Source organism: Cardiocondyla obscurior, linkage group LG26 (genome assembly GCF_019399895.1).
Source record: "Cardiocondyla obscurior isolate alpha-2009 linkage group LG26, Cobs3.1, whole genome shotgun sequence".
In the NCBI taxonomy this organism is placed as follows: domain Eukaryota; kingdom Metazoa; phylum Arthropoda; class Insecta; order Hymenoptera; family Formicidae; genus Cardiocondyla; species Cardiocondyla obscurior.
This window is the reverse complement of record NC_091889.1, coordinates 625460-650433: the sequence shown is the minus strand read 5'-3', so window position 1 is coordinate 650433 and position 24974 is coordinate 625460. Positions and strand designations below refer to the sequence as shown.

At 37.0% G+C, this 24974-nt stretch overlaps 2 protein-coding genes across 9 annotated transcripts in view; both read left to right on the top strand.

The window, feature by feature from the left end:
* The window catches only part of LOC139111905 (uncharacterized), a 50993-nt gene extending 28927 nt beyond the window's left edge, over nucleotides 1–22066 (top strand). For all 8 annotated transcript variants that reach the window (XM_070672520.1, XM_070672516.1, XM_070672521.1 and 5 more), the window contains 3 exons: nucleotides 384–475; nucleotides 5808–6000; nucleotides 6556–22066. In XM_070672520.1, the coding sequence (XP_070528621.1) occupies nucleotides 384–475; nucleotides 5808–6000; nucleotides 6556–6881 (611 nt within the window). In that variant the 3' untranslated portion in view covers nucleotides 6882–22066. The remainder of the gene's footprint in view (nucleotides 1–383; nucleotides 476–5807; nucleotides 6001–6555) is intronic.
* On the top strand, nucleotides 22032–23688 carry LOC139111923 (methylmalonic aciduria and homocystinuria type D homolog, mitochondrial). The gene is made up of 4 exons (XM_070672551.1): nucleotides 22032–22217; nucleotides 22434–22843; nucleotides 22964–23180; nucleotides 23344–23688. Exons 1-4 carry the CDS (start codon nucleotides 22079–22081, stop codon nucleotides 23418–23420), a joined length of 843 nt encoding a protein of 280 aa, XP_070528652.1. The 5' UTR covers nucleotides 22032–22078; the 3' UTR covers nucleotides 23421–23688.
* The last annotated feature ends 1286 nt before the right edge of the window (nucleotides 23689–24974 follow it).

The following is a 24974-nucleotide window of genomic DNA, read 5'->3' as shown; positions in this document are numbered from 1 at the left end:
TGCTCAAAATTGCTGTCATTTTAAAATAAATCTTTGTGTAACTAGAATCAAATTGTGGAGAGTAATGTTGCGTCGGTTTCACGAATCCCACCCAATTGCAAAACTTATTCTAAAATCGACGACCAAATTCGAATCCGTTCTAAATTACACGTTTCAAGTCTATTGAATCTCCGCATCCGCATATTCAACCTCTGAATTTAATTCGGAATCAAGTCCGATATTTCTGAATTGACACTTTTAGTTTCAGCCGTTTGTCACATCAACAGTTTCAGCTTTTCTTTTAATTATTTAATGAATTATTTAATATATGTTTTATTTGTCCATCTTATCGTCTCGAAACTGCGTACTTAAAAGATTATCTTGTATTTTCGTTTATATTGCAGACGACGAGTCCGGCGAGAAAACTGTCAGCGTGCTCTTGGCCGGCGAGGAATCGGAATTGACTTTTATCGATCATTCTTGTACCGAAATGACGGTAAGTTAATAACGAGTCATACGTAAAAATAGAGACTATCGCGTTCCCTTATATCCCAGCTTAAAAAAGCTGTCTTTTCTATATTGATGGAATCGAAGCGTACTACAAAAAAATATTACCGGTTCGACGCGCAGCGGCAGAGTTCAACAAGGCAGTTACTATACATATAAATCTCTAATAAATCCAATTTTTCTAAGATGTAAAATTTCTTTCTTTGCTGTAACAATTATTCAATTTTTTATTTTAATCAGAAGAAACCATGCGCGCGTTGCTCGCGCGTTATTTTTTAACAGACCCCAATTACAAAATACAATTAAAAAAGCTATCCAAATTAATATCGAAAAATTGTTAATTTTAGGGGAGTTATTATTTTGTAGAAAAGGAGAAAAAAAAAACAATATAAAGTAACGACGAGAGGCGATAACAGCTGACAATGAATCTGAGAATGTTGACAGCTAATTGCGATCATTCACGCGCGCGATAATGTGTCGCTAATTTTCCGTGCCCCTAACTAATCATTTTTGCCGCAAGCTCCTCGATCTCCGGCAGCTAGCCGTCTCCTCTCGTTTTCGTCGAACAAACGGATAGGGAGCGCGTCTTGCCTCCGGCGAAGTGCTCTCACGACGACCGGGACGTCGTGTCGTAATCGAGTTAACACGGAGGGGGGGAGGGAGGGAGGTTGAAAGGACAGTCCGGGAGGGGCACGTGGGGTGTGTGTGTGTGCTTTTATACCGCTGGAATTAAATTAAAATCCATTTTCCACGATGGGACGAGCTGACGCGCTAGCGCGACGATACTCACGTATGCCGTAAATGTGGAACCCCGCCGCGATACACACACACACCCTGTGGCGAACGTCGGAAGGGTTGGTTGACTGCGGGATAAAGGGAGGACGGAACAGAGGGTTAGAGCCACCGTCACGCTTCGCCAGACAATTTCAATCGAATTTACCCTTTAATTAAAACGTACGTTCGCAACCGTTCGCGTACAACGCGAACTGTATATCGCGCGGTCGACCGCTCCGCCGATTTTCGCGTGTGCCAAACGAAAACGGCGAACGATCGCGCCGCATTAATGTCTCGAACTTTCTGAATTCGGCGGAATTCCGGCGACCGAAGGCCGTACCTGGACGGTGTATAAGCCGTTATTCTTGCTACCGAAAGTCAAGGCTGACTTCTAATCACGTTAGGCCGCGAGCCCTGATCCTACCTGATTTCCACAGATAGTCTCGAAATTAAATTAGGCCTCTCTCTGCTGAGGTAATGCGTATTTATTACGCAGATAAACTTGTTGCGACGCCAATCTCTCTGACGCAAATAAAAAATTCAATAAAATGCAGGCATCCATCAAATTGATAATCAAGAGAATATTCTTGATTAAACAACGATTTACATTTATTCTCGTATCTTATTTTTTTGTTTTTTTTTTCTTAAAACCGTCTCGAATTATTTCATACAAATATATCAAAAACTTTTCACCGATATATACAACTCGTATAAAAAAGCGAATACAATTTTGAGTTCGGGTTGCTACGTCTGACGTGTCCTAGATCTAGCGATTCAATTTTTATCAATGTATCTTTCAATCAATTCGAGATAACTCACTTTGACAAGAATAAGATATCAAGTCCCTATAAAATAGATAATTAAAAATAAGATGATTTTAAACGATGGAATAAATAATAAAAAATTTATAATCAAATTTTTTAATTTAGTTAAAATATAAATTTGCAGAATAATTTTCATTTTAAATGAATAAGGTAGACCAAATTATATACTTATGAAAAGGAATAATTAAAAAATTTTTGCTGGAAAAAATTTAATTTAGTATTGATCGGAAAAACTCGGGAGTGAACGAAGTGACGAGTTTTAAAGCGTCTATATTGTTCTTCCTAGCTAAACTAAAAATTGCATAGCTATTATTGTCAGATACGACATTAAATAATATTTAATTTGTATATTTATGAAGATGGATTACTGAAAAATGGATGTCCTGACCAAATAACATTGTGAATAAACACTATAATTTGTCAGCGGTTTGTGGTTGTAATACGAATTAATTATTCATGACATTAACATACATTAACTATTAAGTGTATATCTGCTGTTAAACATATAGTGGTCACTATTTCGTTAGTACCTCGAAATGGTATTACATTGCGTGCAATACGTCATAATTACTATGGAATAAGTTTAAAATTTTTTTAATTAAGTTGTTCGATTTTAAGTGGATTCCACCTTAACGACATTTCAACTCGCAATTCAGTTACCAAAGTGATTAATGTTGAAAATGGAATCGCAGAGATGATAGCCTCTAATAAAATTTTCATTTAAAAAAATTAATTAAATAATAATTTATTATATAAATACATATAATAAGGAATAAGACGACAGCCCGTAGATATATCTTACATAAATAAATATTTAAAGATATAACTTATATTTTATCTTGCGGTGTATTTATGGACTAATATTTAAAATTGAGAGAGGGAAAAAAAAGCCAAGAATTAACGAAAAAAAATCTTTGGTAAATTGAAATTTTAACTAAAAAAAATATATAAAAAAAAACCTTTTTTCTCCGATGTTATTTAAAAAAGAAATGTAGAGATTTACAGTTTTAATCGACAAATAATTAAAATTAGTCATCAATATTATTTTATATATTTTTAAACTATTAATATTATTTTCCGACGTAAAATATGAGATTTCCTATAAACTAAACATTGTAAAATAATATTTCTGACTCACCAATTTGGTGCGTAACGGCGGGAGTTGGGCATAACATCGCGTAACCATAGCGATACTGTAATATATAAATATAAAACGCGATGTAGCTGACAATTAGCTTTTGTGTGAAACTATTTTTTAGAATATTAATTTCTTACGTGTCATACAAAGTTGAATTAAAAGTATATCTCTCGTCGCATGCGTAGAAACTTGCGAGAAAAACGAGATAAACACGCAATTATTGATTTCCTGTACGCTATTAATACAATTCTCTTCTTTTATAGCATTAAACGTACGGAAACGTAGTTACTAGATTAAATTATTTCTCATATTTCAAGGAAAAAACATTTGTGAGATAAAATTAAGACAAATTATGATTTATCGTTAACGAATCTATTTCTCTAAGAAATTGAAAATGTTAATAACGATTTTCGAGTAATATCTTGAAATATGTTATTTAATTGTAATAACCATAAAATATATAGGAATATTAAATATTTATATTTATATGCCTATACTTATGTATATGTTCAACGAATATTTGGTAGAGAAATCCCGAAATATCCTCTACAAACTACGGCCCGTAATTGGTTACTTTTCGCATTACCGGTTCGGGTATATGTATAGCGTTATGAGAAAATTCTCATTTAGAGCAACGTTATCCAATGTTTGTGGCCCGTCTGTCAGCCAGATACGACACGACGATAGTCCGATTTGCGGTTTTTGTGTAACCGACCAAGTAAGAGCTACCATGCACGTGACGAGTTAACTGTAAGCTCCCGCGCGAGCTTAGAGGGGTATAAGAAAAAGGACCTGAGGGTGTAACGAAGCGTTCTTCGTTCTCTTCTACCTCCGTTCAACCAGGCGTGCCGCGAGTTATTGACGAGCATTGAGCCATGCCGCGCGTTCGACCATTAAGCGGTCGATCCCTAGATATATTCGATATCACGAGGCGCAGTGCGCCTTTGATACGGTTCAAGGTAATTCTTTCGTATAATCGTTCGCAAAATCACAGAACCTGTTCCCTTGCGATCTTAACCTTTAACGACTGACTGCGCTAACGCGATTTAACGCTAGCCCCCTTAAACAAACTAGACGTTTTTTTATTACCAGTAAAAAATACGATGCAATTGCATTTACTATACATTCGATACATCTTCGTATCCCTCCTGGTGTTTTTTACGATTTTTATCAATTATTCGCCGGTATAAAAAGATGGTCTGAAATAAATATCGCAGCGAACATCTTTTTAGCTTGTTTTAACATAAAAAAGAAAGTCCGAATAAATCAATTTTGTATGTTTCTGTTTATATTAAACAGACATTTAGGTCAGAAAGATTACGGCAAATCACTAAGCCAGATTTAGGTATAGCCTGGATTACCGTTTAAACTTAGTCTGACAATGAATATCATACACAATCTCCAAAGCTTCACCGAAATATAATTTAGACCCTTGCAGTAATTTAAGCCGATACCCGCCCTACCATTTTTAACTAGATTTTATTTCGCTTACACTTTGTTACGGAACCAATTACAGTAAAAAAGATCAATTTCAAATTATTATTTATTGCCTGTTTCCTGCGGCGAATGTTGCAGCACTCATAATGCTGCGATTGCAATTATATTATACGTTTCAGAAATTCTTGCACCAGTAAATAATAATAATCAGCAAAATTTTATTGCGTTTTGTAGAAACATTGATTGTTTTCAGTAAGAAAAAAAAAAAAAAGTTAACGCACTTTTTAATTTAAATATATTTATAGTATATAAAATTGTCACAATATTAATTATTTCTAAGTTAATTGTGACACCAGAACATTTTTCTCTTTCGACTCATCAAACTTCTCAAGCTTGCTTTTATAATGGTATGTTTTACTAAAGTTTTTTTTTTTTATAACATCTGTAGGAAAAGCACGTTTCTTTTTTTTATACGTGCAATCAAAGAAAACCTTGGCTTCGTTAAATTGAAAAAGAAAATATTAACTTTATTATTTGTAGGTTAAGAAAATTAATTTGAACGAATGGCTTATCAGATTATTTTTTGAGTGGATTGAATTGAAATATGTTTAAATTAAATTAATAAAAGGCCAGAATTTATATATGTAATACAAAAGTTACAATGTAACTACCAATTAGATCATACGATAATAATATTAATTACTTAGCCTATATAAAATTATGCGTGTTACTAATATAAACCGAGTGCTTCATATACAGACTGTCTAGCTTCATTGTAATCGTTAATGCTAATATCCGTTATGATTAATATCTACACGAAAAATTGCATTGCGTGTTAAAAAAAAAAAAAGGAAAATAATAAAAATTATTCCACGCTTATTTCAAGATAAACGTAACAAAAGAATCTAGATAAAAGCAAAACCATTATTAAACCGGCTTTCGGTCCGCGATTATAAAGTAATTAAAATGCGATTTTAATTACACGCGTAATCGATCTACCTCAAAATTATACGAAGATGTCAATGCGAAATGAGTTTATTTTATACATGACGATCAATTAATATGCTTCATAAATTGGAAATGGAGATGGATAAGCTCGATCCTGGTTATTAGTGGTAATTTGTCTTCGTTATGATTAATGCTTACAGCCGGAAAATTGCATCTCGACCTACGAGCCGCACGCGTACTGCGTCGTCTATTCTACAACTGATCGTGCTTCGGTGCGCATCGCCGAGGAGGTCCTTCAATCTTTGTGGAGAAGCGATCACGTATCCGCGAGAGCCGTCATTCTCGTTGGAAACAAAATCGACCTCGTTCGCAGCCGAATGGTGTCAACCGAAGGTAATTTCCTTTTCTTTTTTATTAAACTAATTCAAATAAATAATACTTTTCTCTTTCCTTCAAATGACTTTTATCCTAAATCGGATATCTCGCAAAGACACGCGAAAATGGAAATTGCATTAGAAATGAGAAAGTCTATCTATCATTGAGGTGGTATTTAACGCGAACTGCTGATATAGGGCGATCGTAGATAACGCAACATACGTAAATGTACTGACACAGCACCTACAGTTTGCCCCGATGCAAATTCTCTGAGGGCAGTGGAGCGGGAAAAAGCCATTTAAACCCTCACCCCCCAGCGAACGCAACGATGCATAGAATACGCCTTCTCTCTACCGTTAAACGTGATTAGATTAATAGCATCTTTTTCACAATTATACATTTTTTTTTTTTTTTTTCCTTTAACATCGCGTTTATCTACGGAACGTCTCGTAATATATCAACAACGTATATAATTGCCAAATTTATATTTCATAATTTCACAATCATAATATCGTTGATATAAAAATGTGATTCAATACTATCACGGGTTTAATCTAATTTTTATTGTTACAGAAGGTAAATCCATGGCGACGTCTTACGATTGCAAATTCATCGAAACATCCGTCGGAATAAATCACAACGTCGACGAATTGCTAGTCGGCCTCCTCACGCAAATTCGACTGAAGCTGGAGAATCCCGAGAGGACCAGGGAGATGTTTCGAAAGAGATCGCGGAAGAACCGCAGCAAGTCGCCGCTCGGCTCGTGCTCGGAGAACAACTCGCCTAAGAAATATCGCGGCAGTCGGACCAGCACCAGCCTGAAAGTGCGTAACTTGCTCGACAAGGTATGGGCACGGGACAGCAAGTCGAAAAGCTGCGAGAATCTGCACGTACTGTAAAACCCGAATGATATGAAGCACCGGCAACGAGTGCCACCGGACTTCCATTGAAACGTCTTATACGCTTCGAACGAGTCTTCAAATAGCGGGGTCAACGAGGTCGACTCTCGTCGAAGAAGAGGCCAAGTATCGACCGCTCCATACTCTCACTCGACGGAAGAAGAAGAGGCACGTGCGTTTATCGCTTTGTAATCAAGTAGCGACCTTTCTGGCCGTCGTGCGTTGTTAGCTCGCTGTGAATAAGGTAATTTTTTTTTTTTTCCCATTCCTTACGCGAATCTCGCGACGCGATGATTAATCAGTCGTTTAATTTTCCTTCCGGCGATCGACTTTCACACATTTTTACACATTCCAATTAGGATTAAGGATTCAAGCTGATCTTATCCTTTTTTTTATTCTACGCTAATTTTTCGTTTAACTTTTTATTTACATGCGCTGCGAAAAGAGAATCGAGTCAGCGTTTTTTTCTTTTTCCTTTTCTCTTTTTTTTTTTCTTTCTTTCCTATTGCGATCTAATCAAATGCTTAAGGGATTGATCGTTGAACTTTTCATAGTTTCCGTAAATTTCGGTCGTATGTGATAAAATGTTTTTAATTTCAAAGTAAATGTACGATCTTTGTGATTATCGTAAAACGTAAATATAGGCCACAGAGAATTGGCTTTAGCGCGTATCTTACGAAGAGCGTAGGCGTCGTTAACGCGAAGAATACATTCGCGCTCGAAGAAAAGTCGTAAAATAAAATGCCTGTGAAGTGAAAATGCGACGCCGAAGGTAGCAATCAGCGTAGATTACCACAGGCAAACTCGTTATCGTACGTAACCAGCTCGTTAGAAGAAAGGAAATCGCATTGATGTTTATCGGCTCGACCCTGGTTTCGTTGTCGCAGCCTAAATGCGGCGGGAAGGAAATTTCACTTTAAAAGCGAGCAGCTGTAAAAGACCGTGCTCACACGGCACGCGCGCACATGTGTCGTACGCGACGATTTTCATATTAACAAATCGCGCCATTATATTCGCGCCGATATTTTGCATTTCAATTTTGTACGAAATAGAGCTCCATCAAACCGAAACAGGAATCGAAGATACTACTTCAACTGTACTTGAGCGAGTGAATGGCTCGTTGACCCTTTCGCGCTCACCAATTTTGACTAAAATCTCGTATACTGGATTTCGAGATACCTACATCTATACGCGTATGCACGTATGTGTGTATGTATGTGAATAACAGCAATACGGGCGGAGAGATAGCTTTCCGTTGCGGTTCCTCCAATCTCTAATTCGTCAACGGAATAATTTTTTCAGAATTTTTTTTCATTAATTACGCGATAATAAATTTTATCTCAAATTTACCTTTTCTTTATTCGTTTGGCAATCGACAGTCGTTAAAGATAGTCGAACAACATATTTCTAACTGTCATATTTCGTCCAACGAGACTAACGCGGGTAAAATAGAACAAACGCGATTCTAAGCGGAATTACATCTTCGGATTTGTTTCTAGTAAAAGGATTATCATGAATCATCGTTAAGGCGACTTAAGAGGATGAGATGAAATGCAGCGAGTGGCATAAGTCAATGATCTATAGCCGGGGAACCTTTTAGCCTTCCGACAGTCGTCTACTTATCTGTGCGAAGCACGCAAATATCGGTTAACGATGAACGAGAATACCTCGTGTTTGTATTAATAACAAACGCGAGCAATTTCCTTCATCGGAAAATATTTACTTTGTATAATTGAGCATTATATTCTCATCATTTATATTAGATAAGACCTTAAATCGCATATCGGTCTCTTGCTTCGTTATGCACGAACAGCTGTGAGATCCAAAAGAACGCAACTATCGGAGGGTTAAACGATGCAACGTGTACGCGTCGTGAAATACGCGAGATCGTGAAAAATACACGAGTCGCCTCCCCGGCAACTGTGATCGCCATTCCCTAAATTAAAAAGCTTTGACAACTAGCAGCAAAATGCAACATAACGCGACGCGAATCGAATCCGCAGCCCGCGGAAAGTTTTCGCGCACGACGAGCAATTAATTTCTTAACAATCTCACGATATCGACGTCGCGAACTTGCAGCGCGGAACGTTAACACCGGGAAAAAAAATATTAACCTACGCTAAATTCGCGTTCGTCAACGAAAAGAGGAAGAGACCTCTTCGACGGAGGGATTCGCCGTGCAAATATTCCATTCAACCGCCGAATATACACCTACGATTTACACGAACAACGTTGAATTTTGAATCACTAATGCAATACACTAATTAAGTCTAAAGTCGCACGTGTTTACAGACCGCGAAATACTTTGATGAATTTTGAGTTTTTATTTAATTCTCTCTCTCTATATATATATATATATATATATGCTGTTTCCAATTTTATATCACGCGCAGCATTTTAGCTTTTGCAGCCCTTTGCGCGCCTCGGTAAATAAAACGCAAAATAAAATATTAAGACAGTGTAATCTCGTTTTTAATTACAGCTGACGCAGCTGCAGAGGTAAAAGATTTTGATATTATATTATATGGTCACAATAACATTAATGTTCCAACGTGAATGAAACGATTAAGTGTATTTGTTTATCAATGTATAAACGAGGGCGAGTGTTGCGCGAAGCACACGCGGGATACGCGAAGGCACTCATCTAGATAATATAGATATTATTCTTTCCGCATTCCGCGTAAAACCTCTGGCGTCGTACCTACCCGTCGTTGCCCACTTCAATTAGCTAAATTATACAGAGATACGCTAAGGTGCGCCTACGAAGCATCGGACTGCACGCGTGCACAGTCCGCTGCGAAACTACGTGGAATATTTTCACGTTGGAATTTTTTTTTTTCGCAACTGTTGACAGATACAGGTAGATATTATTCATCTCACGATATTTGATAATCTCACTGTGTACGCATCCGTGTATATTTGATTTACATTTACAGTACATTACTTATTTAAATCGCCCTTTTTTTTCTATTCCATTTACGTCTTTCTTTTTATTTTCTTTTTCGTCAGCTTATTTTCGAATCCACGGCGGGTATCGTGGGCGATAAAAAAATTTGTCAACTTTGTCGAAAACAGCTCGCGTGAAAAATATACGTTTGAAAAGAAACGAATGATGATTGTTATTGGAATCGCTCGATGTCTCGAACTTGTCATGAAATAAGTCGAGCGATAAGCTCGTACTAAGAAATATATGTATATGGATTCAATTTAAATGTTTCGCAAGATATAACTCGATTTCTTGTCACAAATAATACGGAGTAACGGAATTTCTAGTATTTTTAATTGAGTAAAGTCGTTAGGTGTTACAATTGTTCTTACTTTTATCGAGTTCCTATTTATTTAGCTTTTAAAGTTTTTTTTTCGTTTCTGCTGCAAGTACCAAGTGCAATAATGTGCAATACAATGTTTCAATATGTGTATATGTATATTTCTCTCTCAGCTACAACTTTCAAATTAATTATATCACTGTTTTCTACGTAATATAATTTTGTTTAATATCGTTAATAGTGAGATTTCTTTTATGGTAATTAAACAGGTATATACAGATACAACTGTAAAAAATTATTATATGTATATACATTTCTGTGTCACAAATTTCAAACACAACAAACTAATAATTAATGTAACTGAACGGCAAATGTTTACTTTACGTGAACGAATTGATTAGTGATTCCATGATTAGCGTTAAATTTTGTTTCAAAATTTTTCGAGATCCTTTTGTCAAGCCGAAAGACGTTATTATCCCTATTATTAACGAGTATAATTAATTATCGGCGAAAAAGTGAACAGTTGCGAAAATTTCCTACAATTCCAACTTTTGTTGCATTGTGTAGTTTAATCGTCACGAAGCTGTCACTTCGAAAAATAAAGGCTCTCCACGATACTATTTTCGATGCGATAAAATTGCGTCGAGTCGATGAACGGTAATGTAATTTAAGATAAAAGTAACGTTAACGACCCTCACATTGTTGGTATATCCAGCGTGAAACTAAAGCGTTTCTTGTATTTGAAATATGTTACTGCGAGGGCAGTTTTTTGCGAAGAAACGATTTTATTGATCATATCCGAAAAGAAAATTATTGTTCAGGTCACCATTGTGGCGACAGCGGGGAATTCGGGGCCAATTTGTCGATCGTCTTTGTTCTCTCATTGACTGGCAGACGGTCGTTTGTAATCTTTGACACGCGAAACATCGCAAATAACTTTCTCGCTCGTGATGTACATAATTTCTGCGGCGTTAATGCGAACCGAATACAAAACGCGGGTCTCTTCGACGCGTATCGAAGGAAAGTCAACGACAAGATACGGGCTCGCAAAAATGGTCCAAATCTCATTTGTATAAAATGAAGAAAACGGAATTTATATACAGCCCATACGTATATGTTAAGATACGGCAAACTTCTTAACGCCCACCCAATTTTGAAGTACATGTTATAAAGGTACGTGGTTTTTACAGACATGTCTTCCATCGATTACCAGTCAAAATATACCGACGAGCAGCTACGGCCGCGCCGTAGCGCGGAAAGGTAAACCGTAATATCGGGAGAAATAAATCAGAGATCGGGTAATGGTAAAAAGTTTGAGCTAATGACGCGGTTAAAAGGATTGCCCTTCTTGTTGAAAGAATCGCGAACTTTCGGCGATGGGGCGCGATAGCGCTGTCGCGCTGGCTTCTTGGCAATTTAACGGCCACGGTAATACTATACCAAGATGACGGGTTTAAGGCGGGTTAATAATTTAATATGAGCGCGCGTTATCTCGCGTGACTCGCGCGCAGTTCATAATAGCATAATATATTGCTGCTCGTAATATCGCACTCGGATCCTCCTTGAGAATCGTCGCGCTGGGACGGAGGAATCGATAACGCGCTTATATTCGTTTCCTACAGACGACGGCCCATTGTTCGCGACACCAAAACGAATTCGAGTAGCGATCGATGGCTTCGTGTCATCAAGCGCACGAATACCTCGGTTTCACATCGTTTTTTTTTTTACAGCCAGTCACATAGACCAGCTTCGTTAACGAAGTCAGGTTGTTTTAACACGTAATAATAATTATAATTGTAATTGTGCGCCCATGGGTGCCGGTAGAATGAAAATCAGGGAGGGGCAGAACTTGAGGGTTTTTCTAAATATAGAAAAGTCAATAAAAAAAAAAAAAAGATAACATAAGTTTTTATTTCTAAATTACTTATATCGTTATATTTATCAAATTGCGTATTGATTTATGAATCCATAAAAAGGAATGAGTCTCCTAAGTTTTAACTATGCTATTTTTCAATTCCAGAGGAAAGGCAACTGTCTCGTTTTGCCCCCTCCCCCCCTCTTCGGGCTCTCATGTGCGTGCCGTAATCGCGATCTCTTAGAGAATCGTTTCGACCAAACCATTAGCGGACAATTAGATATCATGCGTTGTGCAACGTCGTTCGGTTCGTATATATATTTTTTTTTTTCAATAATAGATTTTTTGTTGGCAAAAAAAATACACAAGTAACATAACGTTACTGGAAAAAAAAGTTATCACAACTGTTGGCGAAACAAGTCAAAATATCACGTGAAAGTATATATGTATACTTCGAACACTGGAAGCGTTGTTAAAAAATATGAACCAAAATACAAAATTGCTCTGAGCAATTTAATGCGTTGTAAAATAAAGGTTTTTATTATTTTTTTGATTATTTTGTGATTTTTTTTTAAGTTAAATATTTGTGTCAAATCCATGCACTTAAAATATATAAATACTGCATTGTTCCAACGCGTGAAGTATGCTTTGCGTATTATTATGGTTATAATATATATACATATAAATATACATACATATATATATATATATATATATATATATATATATATATATATATATATGTAATATCGTAAATCTCTTAAACTTTGCTCGTTCGCATTTTACGCTTCATATTCCTCTGCCATCCTCGTTTAAAAATGCAAATACAAGGATTTCACACTCCAACCGACGTTGCACGTTGCTTCTTGTTCAATCATACGCTGACCTTAATCCCTTAACGTCAATATCCTTTCACCGAGACGCAGAGAAGTAAACGACGAATAAAGCGCTTGTTATCTATGTATGCAGGAATAAATTTGCAAGAAACTATAACACGAGTAGTACAATGGCAAATGTTGCGATTTTAATTGGACCGATACAGCATGAGGTAATCGCGATTACATAATATCTTTCTTTTTACGGTGTATTCCGATAGAATTCTAATTAGCTAAGGAACTTAGAGCGAATTTAAACGTACGTTCCCTCGTGTAAGATTGATATACAATTCGCAAGTTGTATGCACGCAAAAAGTTCGCGGCGACAGGCTCTTTATTTCGCGATGCTTTTTATTACTTCTACTAGAAGAAATTATTTTTTAAGAGATTCCCACCCGATTGAAAATTACAAAAAAAAATGATGCAACTTACCCATCTGCATGAGCTTCAGCGGAGTAGTAGATTTCTGCCGGTGACTGTAACATAAAGAAGAAAATATTAATCTAGACATGACACTTAATTAATGAGATTAATAAAAATAATGATCTTTTTATTTTTTTTTATTTATACTTACTTAAAAGTTGCTCCGCCGATGCACGATGCCCTTCCCGGACCTGCTCCTCCTCTCAGATGGGACGTGACGAGCCATCCTTCCGCGCACGGGTCACTCGCGAGCACCCCGACCGTGATTTGATAATCGCGAAAATTAGTCAATGATCGCTTTCGCACTCGCGATTAAAAGAAAGTCGTGTGTCGGAAAACTACGCCCGAATACTCAGCGGAATTCTCGGGACGACCGACGAACCGGCTGCGGTTCGTATATATCTTAATATCGGCGGTGACGACACTTCGACGACGGCGGATGCAACTGCGTCGATCTGTAACAAAAAGAAATATAAAGTTTAATCGTAGTTGTCGTGCCGGAAGGGTGTTCGTTAAACGGAAGTGCGAATTACTTTTGGTACGGAGACACGTGCTTGCTGTGCAGTGCGTAAGTGAGTACGTGTGCTTCGCGCGACCGCTGGAGAAGGACAAAGCTCGCTCGCTCGAGAGTGGGAGTAGTGGGGGAATACACCTAGCGCGCGGCACGTATGCTCGCGCTCGCTCTCACCCCGTCCTCCCCCCCCGTCCCCCCGTCACCCCGTCCCCCCGCGGCTACCTATTCGTTGCTCTCGTTCGACTTAAAATCGCCGACTTGATATCTGACGTTGACTCTCGCTTGGCGTGAAGCAAACCAAGCGAGTTTTAAGCGGCAACAATTAATGTTTTTTAATCGCAGTGAAATCAAATATCAACGCGTAGTGGCGATAGAGATTAATTAAGAATCGGATTTAACGTCTCGATAATTTTAACTTTTGCTCCAGCCAAATGGCTTCAACATTTACGCGTGACAAACGAAAACGTTACAAGTGTGATGCAAGATACTTTTAGCTGCGGGTACAGGGAGGTGAAACTAAATAACTATCTGTCGAAGTAACTCCGGTTTCAATTTTAGCGTGCCGACGACGCATTTACATGCTTACGTGCGGTGTGCGTGTATACAGTTTACGATTGATACACGATAGCTCGTTAGCAAACTCCAATTGTCGAATTAGGACGTATGTTCACACTTCTCTCTCTCTCTCTCTCTCTCTTTCTCTCTCTCTCTCTCTCTCTCTTTCTCTCTGTATCTCTAGCATTCTCATCCTCCCTCACACAGAAACGACGAGAGGAGAACCGTGGCACATTGCCCGTAATTATTGATTGGCATTTGTCATTGGGATATTGTCGCCTTGTATTAGGAGACGGTGAGTGGATCAAGTAGCATGTACACCTTATTAATTCGAAGCCTCGCGCACGGGAAAAGCTCACGCGATACTTATTTTTATAATGCTATATATGTATACACACACATACACACTCTCTCTCTCTCTCCCTCTCTCTTCCTACGCTACTTCGCGTTATCTTGATGTCTGTTTGCGTTTATTCACGTCACTTGCATTATATTCCATTTGCATAGTCGAGTCTATTCGCGTAACCCACGATTTATCGTGCTTTTCCATTCCGAACCAACGATAAATAGCGATCTCCAATCTGAGAAAACGAAAGTACGAAAGAAACTTTTTCTTAGCTCGAAAATAACTCGCGTTTATTGCAATAAAAATTACCCGATCAAACCGAATGTACGTGCATATACGTTTTATACGCAAAGCATTTTATTCGCAGCTTACATAAATTTCTATTTATATCCATTCCTCTTTTGTAGCTTGCTTATGTGATAACTGGTCAAATAACTGCCGATAAATGCAGCGAGAATTTATCACAACGTATATCCGTGAAAAAGAAATTTAAAGATCGCGAACGTGAAGTTTTAAGTCTCGGTCAATGTAATGTACATTTTATTTTATTTTATTAATGCTCGATAAAACGGATAAATTTCAATTTTGAGATCGCAATTTGATATAACGAAATTTTCGTGACTACAAAGGTAACGTAAAACGAGATAACTCGAGAAGCGTTCGGAAAGACTTGTCGGAGCAGATTTCAAAGCGCGGATTTGCGGTATTTCGAATAGTATCCGCGATTGCATATGGGAATCAATACATCGGTACGTGTTATTCCCGCCGGACAAAACTATTGACAATTAGCGATCGGAAATGCCAGTCGTCCTGGACCGTTAATTGATGGTGGCATAAAACCCGGTGGCTTAATACTTAATATCGGCGTTACTTCAGACATCTTCGAACGGCGATCGATTCTTTTTTCCCTGCCAAACTGATACATTTACATCAAAAGCATACGTTCGAACGAGATCACGGAATATTTTATTTGCAAATTGTCGGAGGCAATCTCGCGATCGTCTAACGTTAGCTAACGCTCACGTTATTGGAAAGAATATGCGAAGCAATAATAATATAACGTTCGAATTTGCGGGCCGATATTTCGACGATGAAACAGAGGAAAAGGGGATCAGGGTGATAAAGAAGATAATTAAACGCATATACGAGGGAAGTGCCGAAGCGATTTAACGAGCGAAATTTGGTAAATGCGTATCGCTCGACTCTGACTCTATCGCTGACGATTAATCTACGTGGTATTACGAGTGCTTCGAAGTGAAACGTGGATTGCATATTACTGCTTATTACTATGAATATGTGATTTCAACGATTAGCCCCCTTCTACGTGAGAACGATTTTTTAACGCAAATTTCGTTTTTCAATTAATTTACAATAAGCCAACAAATTCATAAACCTAAGCAAGCGAGGAGTTAAAAATTTTTAGAATAATTTCTGACTTATGCGCACTAAAGAAGACCCTATATCAATAGATACTAAGTGAGAAATATTTGTTTCTTTTTTTTTTTGATACGTTTAAATTAAGAAGATAAAATAATCTTCTATTAAAAAAAATTTCCGAGGAAAAAATATCACTTTTGTGACATAATGCGTAATCGTGCAAGCTTTACGCGCTAATTCGCGCGGAGCTTTACAACCACATAGGTAGAGCACGTACTAACGAAATAAGCGATCAACATGTCCAAAATGCAAACGACTGATTGTTAACATCTACCTTGGGCATTCGCCGGAATATAAAATCGATTCACCGCCGTAATCGTTAAAAGACATTTTTCTAATATTCATGTGATCGTCGTCGTTAAATACCGGTGATCGTCGTGTAATAATCGTCATATATTAATTTCGAAATCACCGATGTATCGCCGCGATACTCGCGATGTTAGCATACCCACATGAATGCAACGTCAACGTTCTGTTTTATCGCTATCGCACGTGACGTTACGATAATATGTCGAGGAAATAACGTTAACAGCATTTTGATGAGAGAGCGGCCTGGGTTACTCTGAGAAAACAATCGAGCTTAAAAAAAAAAAAAGGGGGATAAAAAAAACAGTAAGCGCATATACGAGTTTGCAAACTAGATAAATATAAAATTACTGAACCTACATTCAATTCTCGCGATAGAATTTAAAAGTTAAATATAAAATATAACGAATCAAACAGTCCTTTTTACTATGTATTATTTTATATATGTATATATTATTTCGTCAAACATAAAGTCGAAGTAGATTTAGAAAGAGAAAAATTTGACTCGATAAAATAAAAATTCTATTTAAATTTATAGATTATATAAATTATTTTTTTAATTTACTGAAGTGTATATATTTTAATTTGTACTAAGCTATTTAACTGTCTCGCATTTTTTTTTTCTTGCGCAATTTGTGTTAATTCTTTCACGTTTAGAGAAATTGGTCCCAAATGTGCAAGAGTTACAATCGGTGCATTTTCTTTTGTCCAAATCAATGCTCGTCCGTACAAGTTCATATCGATTCGCACCATTTCAATTGAAAACGTTGAACAATAACCCCGAACAATACGTGTAGAATATATTCCTATCAAAATGTGTCATCTTGAAGCAATTTTCAGTCGGTATTCTACAAATTCGAACACAGATTTTAATCACTAGAGACCGTAATGAAAGTTTTATAAGAGATCGTCTTATGAATTATAAAATAAGGAACAGCTCTTGAGCTCGTAAAGAACGCTCGCCCGTGAGAGATACAAATATTGGGGTGCCATCTCCGCCAACCCTCATTCCTTCGTCGTTCGTTATACTCAGGTCGTAAATGATAGTGCCACTTATGTCTTTTAACCCTTTCCTCTCTAGTGCTATTCTTTAGAACCCAGGGTATACATATAGTCAAAATTATTAATAATTTGTTCCTCCATTTCATCAAATGGACGGCACTTTTCAAATTACAATCTTCGTTCAAGTTATTTGGATTTAAAATATAACATGAAAAAAAAAGAAATAAAAGAAAAAAGTTTTTTTTTTAATTTCGATTAAACGCGTCAAAGAATTTACATTAAGATTAATCAGTGCTATTTATGTCGTATTACAATTAGTCTGTGAACGCATGTGTAAAATATATTTCAGTATTGGCAATAAGCGTTTAGAAGATAACGGTGCGTTTGGAAAACGAGAGGTGGGCTTGACGGGGTAATTGCAAATGACGATTTTCCGTCCATCTAGCGTACGATTTTAACGAGGACGATCGCAACGCGGACGATCACGTTCCAGTGAAATTGTGCACGAGCACCGGTATGCTCGATGCACCCCTTTTATCGGCTTTCATCAGAAGATATCTCGACAAAGTGCCGCACATTGAGGTACGATAATAAAAAAAAAAAGAAAGAAAAAAAAAAACACAGTTGCCATGCACGTTGGCTCTTGCGTCTTAACGCTGCGTCGGAAGCTTTTTTATTTCGGACAATAATTGCTTAACACAGAGATAATGATATTTTGTTAATCGAGCTCAAGTGCCTCTTCGTTTTTTCCGTGAAAAAGATAAACCGCTTGCGTTACAACCTGTGTTTTACGAAACGCTACAGAAACCCGAATTAATTTAGATGAATATTTACTCGTATGTGAATAATCATATTAAGATAAACATTATAATTATACGTAACGAATGGAAAAACTAATATGTGTTTTAGCCGGATGTACAATTACTCATAATTGCCGATAAATACATATAATTGACATCGCTTTTGTTCCACGCGACGTACAGCCGATCAAAATTTTCGCCGGCGAAATTTGCGCGATTGTGTTTTAGCAGTGCCCGAAATAAAATCGCGGCGAGTCGGCGGAAAGCGATTGAAGATGCAAGGGACGTGCACCAATTATCTAAATATAGATTTAAATTTAGGAAACGCTGATTGCCAGATATGCCATATGCTAATGCAGGACACGACAGAGAAGACGGTATTTGCGCGTACCGGCGCACTGACGAATATATTGCGGACCATAGCCTAGCGATTAGGCGATTTCACAAATCGATGTTATATATCTGTACCTGTATATGTAAAAAGTAAAAAAAAAAAAAAAAAAAAAGAAAAGGAAAAAAAAAAAGAAAATAAGAATAACCAATACGCGACCCCGGGATTCGGCCGAGGAACTTTTCTTGTCTCTCTCCGTGAATGTATTGTACCAATGTCCCGATACCACATTAGCGATTTAAGTAGCGATATAACTAATATAATAACACCGATCAAGCGGGGAATATGAGAGGACCTTCGTATTCCGTTATTTTTATCTTAAGGCAACAGTTTTCAAAGCTCCAGCTCCATTCCTCACGTATACCCGGAGACTTCATACACACACGCGTTCCTCAAAAAGAAAATTATTCGCGAATCCCGCATCAACTTTCCACGTGAACTTTTTCCACAAGAAGGAATTCCATTCCCTCTCTTTTGTACAAAATAATTTATGCAAATATTTATCGTGGTATTTGTTCGACCAAGCATGGCGATCGTTGCTCGAGAATTGTCTGGCTCTTTTGCCGCTCGGAAGCGAAATGCCGGCCTTTGGAAAACGCTGCCTTAAGACAGCTCTTAGGCGTGCGACTACAAGGGAATATTCCGTTCCAGAAAGTTTTCGGGATCGATTAAGTACCATCGACATGCCGTCCCGTCCTTCTCGTGATTCACTTTTCGGAACGATTCGTGGACATATTGCCTTGTCGTATTAATGATAAGTACACGAAAACTCATTTCGTGCGACGTAAAACGCATAAGAGCGCCGAACCTCACGACCAAGTTATGAATATCGTGCGAGTGAATCGTCGTAAGAAATCGCGAGCGAATTATTAGATGTTCACGTATCATGAAATACTCCGTTTAATGTTCAACGTTTAACACGCAATGTAATTATATTGTATGTAATATACAGAATAAATTTTGAAGAAAATCAAAAGTAGCAAATAATACTGCATAAAAAAAAAAAAAAAAAAAAAAAAAGAGTTATTTAGTTAAAAGTTAACAACTTTTACAAGGTACATTAATGTATCATATTGTAATAAAATCGTTTTCCGTCTACTACAGTATATTAAGATACTAAAAAATTTTTTCCCTTCTTCATGAATATGATGCGCATAGCTTTAATATATTTTTCATCAAAGTAATTGTGAAATTTCATTGCAGAAAGAACTGTCTCTAGTTAAGAGAAATTCTACATGTGCATGTATAATATTAAAAGCTGTTTATTATCATCGTTAAAATTTCTACTGACGTAAGCAATTTTTTAAGTACTTACCGATCTTATTCTCCTTGCATCGGAAGCTTCCGTTTCCAGGCAAACGCGTTTACTCGTGTAGCTTGTTGTAGTTTCCTTCGTATGCATCCGGTCCAAATGTCCACGAATCGTCGACGCATCCGGAAGCATCCGTTGCGACCAGTCGTCCCTTTCAATCACCGACGTCGCAATGACGAATTGAACGCAAAGTCTGCGAAAAAAAAAACGTACGTACACAATTAAAAAGTTGCACGGAGAGTCGATTGTTCGTTCGACGACAAGAGTAAAGGAAAAAAGAAAAAAAGTAGGGACGAGAAAATTATTCCGACGACGTTATCGTGGATATATGTATAGGGTAAGATACATAACAAAAAAAAAAGAGAGAGAAAAAAAAAGAGCTATTCAACTTTTGGACACCAAGTGGAGGTTAGTTTCTTACGATATTTTTATCCCGTATATTAGGACCTTATAAACTAAGTACGCTTTTTTCTTAGCGGACACAGCCGACGCGAGTGTCGTTCTGTCTTCGTTATTCTATCGATAGGAAAAAAGACAGAACGACACTTGCGTCGACTACGTCCACTAGAAAGAAAGCAGCTTATGTCGACCACATTCAAGAGACGCGTACACGTATATTCGAAGACGCAAACGCGTACGCGAGCGTAAAGGTATGCATGCACTTAGCAAACGTTCCTCCCGCACACCTGAACGCAACGTATTTATGTGAAATTACGAAATTTTACTGAGGACGAATTTAACGTATTATACTTGCCGTACGAGAGAAGTTCTAAAAAGAAAGAGAAACCCAATTTGTAGAACATTGAATATTACACATATTATAGATATATGCAATCTAGCGCATATTGCGTTTTGTTTCACGAGACACCAAACTTTTCCAGTGACCCGATAACGAATACTTATGTAACTGTGAAGTGTAACCAATAAAGAAGATTTTTGCCTAATAATCCGAGAGCATTTGTCACTAGAGATGGCTCGTAGGGATCATGAAAAAGTAAAGTATATATAATGTATGTCCTAGCAGCCAGACGCGAACCCCGTTTGACGATTTTGCTCGACTTTCCTGACCTAGGCTACGTTCCGAAACGTTCTTTGCAAGAAAAATTTTACTCGATATCCGTTCTAAAACCGTTTTCGATAACGGTTTCGTAATGGACATTGAGTAAAATTTTTCTCGGTGTTTCTCGCAGAAGACGTTTCGGAACGTAGCTTTAAAGTACGAGTGGCGTTTCAATGGCGATGTAACAACGATTCGCGTCATGACGCGTACGTTAGTTTCAGTAACTTTTTCGCGTGAAGAGACTCGCAAAAATACTTTTACGACGCCACTTAAGCTGACCGATCGTTGTGGCTCTCGATTCCGAGGAATCCAGTACGCCGAGCGGAGTATAATAGCGACATTAGAAGCACGTTACGAGAATAAAGCTCGAAATTTTCGATGAACATTGAAAATAATTGATCCATTTATCAAAGTGGTATTATTAATATTAAGAGATTTGGTTCTCTAAAAATAATATCAATTAAGTTAAATCGATGGCATTCTATCGAGCGGCTGTTCGTCGTCCCGAATACAATCTGTGCGATTAAAAGCCGGCGTCTGTAATATTCGTAGACGACTAAAGATGTAGTTTTCATACTTTTTTCTTACCTTTTCCTTAGATTTTCCGCGACTTGCGAGTGGAAGAACGCGAGATCACGCAAAATGCTGCACGACGAACGGTCTAACTGACGACGAATCTTCGAATGTGGCTGATTGACTTGCTATTGGTCAGCCTGGTGACCAAAGCTTCCGCGGACAGCCGTACAAATGGCAGCACCTCACGACGTGGTCGACAGCGGCCGAGCCGCGACACGTCGACGTCAGACGATATGCAATAAATAAAAAGTAGCAAATAAGTGATATTTCCTTTCTTTCGAGTGTGCGGACGCGCGTTTTCGCCGCTCGAGTCCAAATTCCGCAGCGTAAATTACTCGACGAAGATGTTGCGCTCCTCGTAACGGCGAAGAACGACCCTCGCCCGGAGCCAGGTGAAGGTGATCGTTTTCGCTTCCCGACTTCGCTAATGTAACCTGCGCAAAAAAAAAAAAAAAAAAAAAAAGAAACGGCACTTCCAGATGCTCTGCATAAGACACGGGAGAAAGCACGGCGTCCCGTTGCTGTTCAATTTGATCCCCAAGGCACTCTATTCGCGTCGCAGCGACCGGAGCACCAGTTCCTACAAGTTCGTCAAGTCCAATGGCGATTCCCTGGACGGTGGGTAACCTCACGACCTTCGTCGTGCTCTCTGAAAAAAAAATGCAAAATCACGGGGCCGTACAAAGTTTTATAACCCTCTCCAAAAATTTTAATTGCTTGTTAATTGATTCTGATCGATTTCGACTGTCCACAATTGCCTGGAATAATCCATAGTGCTAAACAGATCGTACATATATGTTGAATTACTCATTGAATATATTGTTGAAATAACAGATATTGACAACAGCGTTTTGGGTGTCAATTCCAACTGGGAATTGTTGACACCAAGAGGCTTTAGATTTTATCTTCCTGGAAGTATTGGACCTGCTTGGTTGGATGCTACAACCACTGCCCAAGTTAAGACTCAATTTGTCAAGTTATACGACGAAGAGGAGTTTATGGAAAACTTGAATGATAAAAATAGGCACAAAAATAATGTAGAAAATTGGAAGTTTATCCGACCAAGGGTAGACTGCGTGGCACAGGAATGTCCCATTCTTCTGCGAAAAAGCATAGAGGAATTATTCCCAGGATGTTTGGATGTAACTATGTCACATCTTACTATTATAACCATTAGTCAAAAGGCAAATCTCAAGTCAATGAAATGGCGAAAGGAAGCTGAGACTGAGAAACTTGCCAAATATGTAAGTTGTATTATAATGTAATATTTATAAATTTAAATATATAGTAATGTGTGTCATAAATCTAGATATACTTTAAAAAAATTATTAAAAAAATACCTTTTTATGTTATTATTTAATTAGTTTGTTCTAGCAGCCTCTGACATATGTACAAAGCTCAAAATGGTTGGCTACTGGGCAGACTTCATTAATCCCTTTAGTGGACAACCCTACTTGAGTCCAAGGAAGGGTGCCAATCTGTATGAAACTGACCAACGATTTCGCTGTATAGGATTTAAAGTGCAGCAGAGAAACAATTGCCGAGTTATTATGTCTGATAACAATTTACAAAATTTCATCGGTAGGTAAATGACTATGTATGTATATACTATAGTATACATATACATATTTAACATATGTATAGCCTGCCAAATATTAAGTTTTATTTATACATACGATATATACGATAATTTGTAATATTAGAATATCTCATTTACATTGTGGCATATTTTTTTTTATTTCAGGGAGCCTTTATACCACTGCGCCGGCAAGTACAGAATTTTTAAAACAAATAATAAACGTTGATAACGAGGATCAATAAATATGTACATATACAAGAAGGATAGTTTACTTAAAAATGATAAATGATTCTTTCTATCGAATTAAAAAAATTCTTTTACACATTTATCATCAATTGAGATTTTTGAATTCAAAGCAAACGCAGCCATCAATTTATTTTAACTTTGCATTGTGATAGGTACATACATATTGATACGTCTTTAATAAAATGCATATAACATGCGCCTTATTTCTTCCCGTAAACTATGTAATGTTTAACTAGTAAAAAAATGAATAAATTATAGATTTCACATCTTTTGTTCGAAAAATATCCTTTTTTGATAGTCATAGATAACATATTTAATTAAATTACATTTAAAGAACCGAGAAATGCTTAAAATACCATGTAAGATACATATATTCGTAGTTTGTCTCTGAAAATTATTAAATGTAAGTTTTTTTTACGAAAGAAATAAAAGTAAGTAATGCGCGCAAAGCATACGCTTTATGTCTAGCACAATTATAAAATAAATTACGATTGACAAATTAAGGTCAAATAGAATCATTATTCATGAAACATAACAATCGTGTTACATAATGTTATATAACAAAGATTACCCATTAATTTCATATTCAACATTTTTATACTTGCCTAACAACTTTGTTTTTTTAGTTCTAACTAAATTATTGAAGCAATAATTACAATGATGCATTCGCGTGTTTCATAAAAACATATTCTATTGTGACAGCGAGGAATGAAAGTTCGTTTCAAACAAAATACGATCCTCGTATTAGAATTAAAAAAAAAAAACTGAATGCGTGCAATATAAAAGTTATAAGCGGTAATATGTTAGATTTCCATTTTGAACACTGATGCGAGCTACACAGTTTAAAATGAGTTAAGAACATATTAAACCCCAATTTCTCTTAAAAATAGTTAAAGTAATCACTTGACTTAAGATCATAGGTAACTTGGTACCACCGGCAGAACGAGCATTAACTCGTATGCGTTACAGAAGAAGCTTAAGTATGTCTTGTATTATAATATAACGTGTAGTATTCACACATTTCGAGGTATTACATAAAAAGTAAAGTATTCTCTTTCATGTGATCTCATTGAACCATTGTTCACTCATAATTAAGGCTCCTGGTACTGATCGTGACAGTGCCAAATTGTGACGTCGCATGCTAGAATTAACACTAAAAAAAGTTGCGTGCTATTAATAAATAAAAAATTATCTTTATGAAAGCACACTTCAAATCGCTCGTAAAGGACAGTCTTTTATTTATTGATAGTCGACAAAAAAGGATTATATAATAATAAATTCGAAATAATTTTAAAGTATAAATAAATCAATGAAGCGATTTAAAAGCGTTCTTTCATCGAGAGATCTTTTTATTTGTAAATGACACGCACACTTTTTCGATGTGTTATTTGTCCACTTCGATATCATGTTTATCCACGGCAAGTATCCACAAGCCTTAATTAAGTTTATTTTTTTTGTCACTTATACTTATGCAAACAAAAACTAGAAGCAACTAAAAAATAACGTAAAATTAATTAACTAAGTTAACGCGTTTATAAATACGCGTTAAT

Coding starts and splice junctions, on each gene's coding strand:
- LOC139111923 (XM_070672551.1), top strand. CDS start 22,079: ATGCTCTGCATAAGACACGGGAGAAAGCACGGCGTCCCGTTGCTGTTC. Junction 22,218..22,433: donor CAATGGCGATTCCCTGGACG/GTGGGTAACCTC, acceptor TTGAAATAACAG/ATATTGACAACAGCGTTTTG. Junction 22,844..22,963: donor CTGAGAAACTTGCCAAATAT/GTAAGTTGTATT, acceptor TTATTTAATTAG/TTTGTTCTAGCAGCCTCTGA.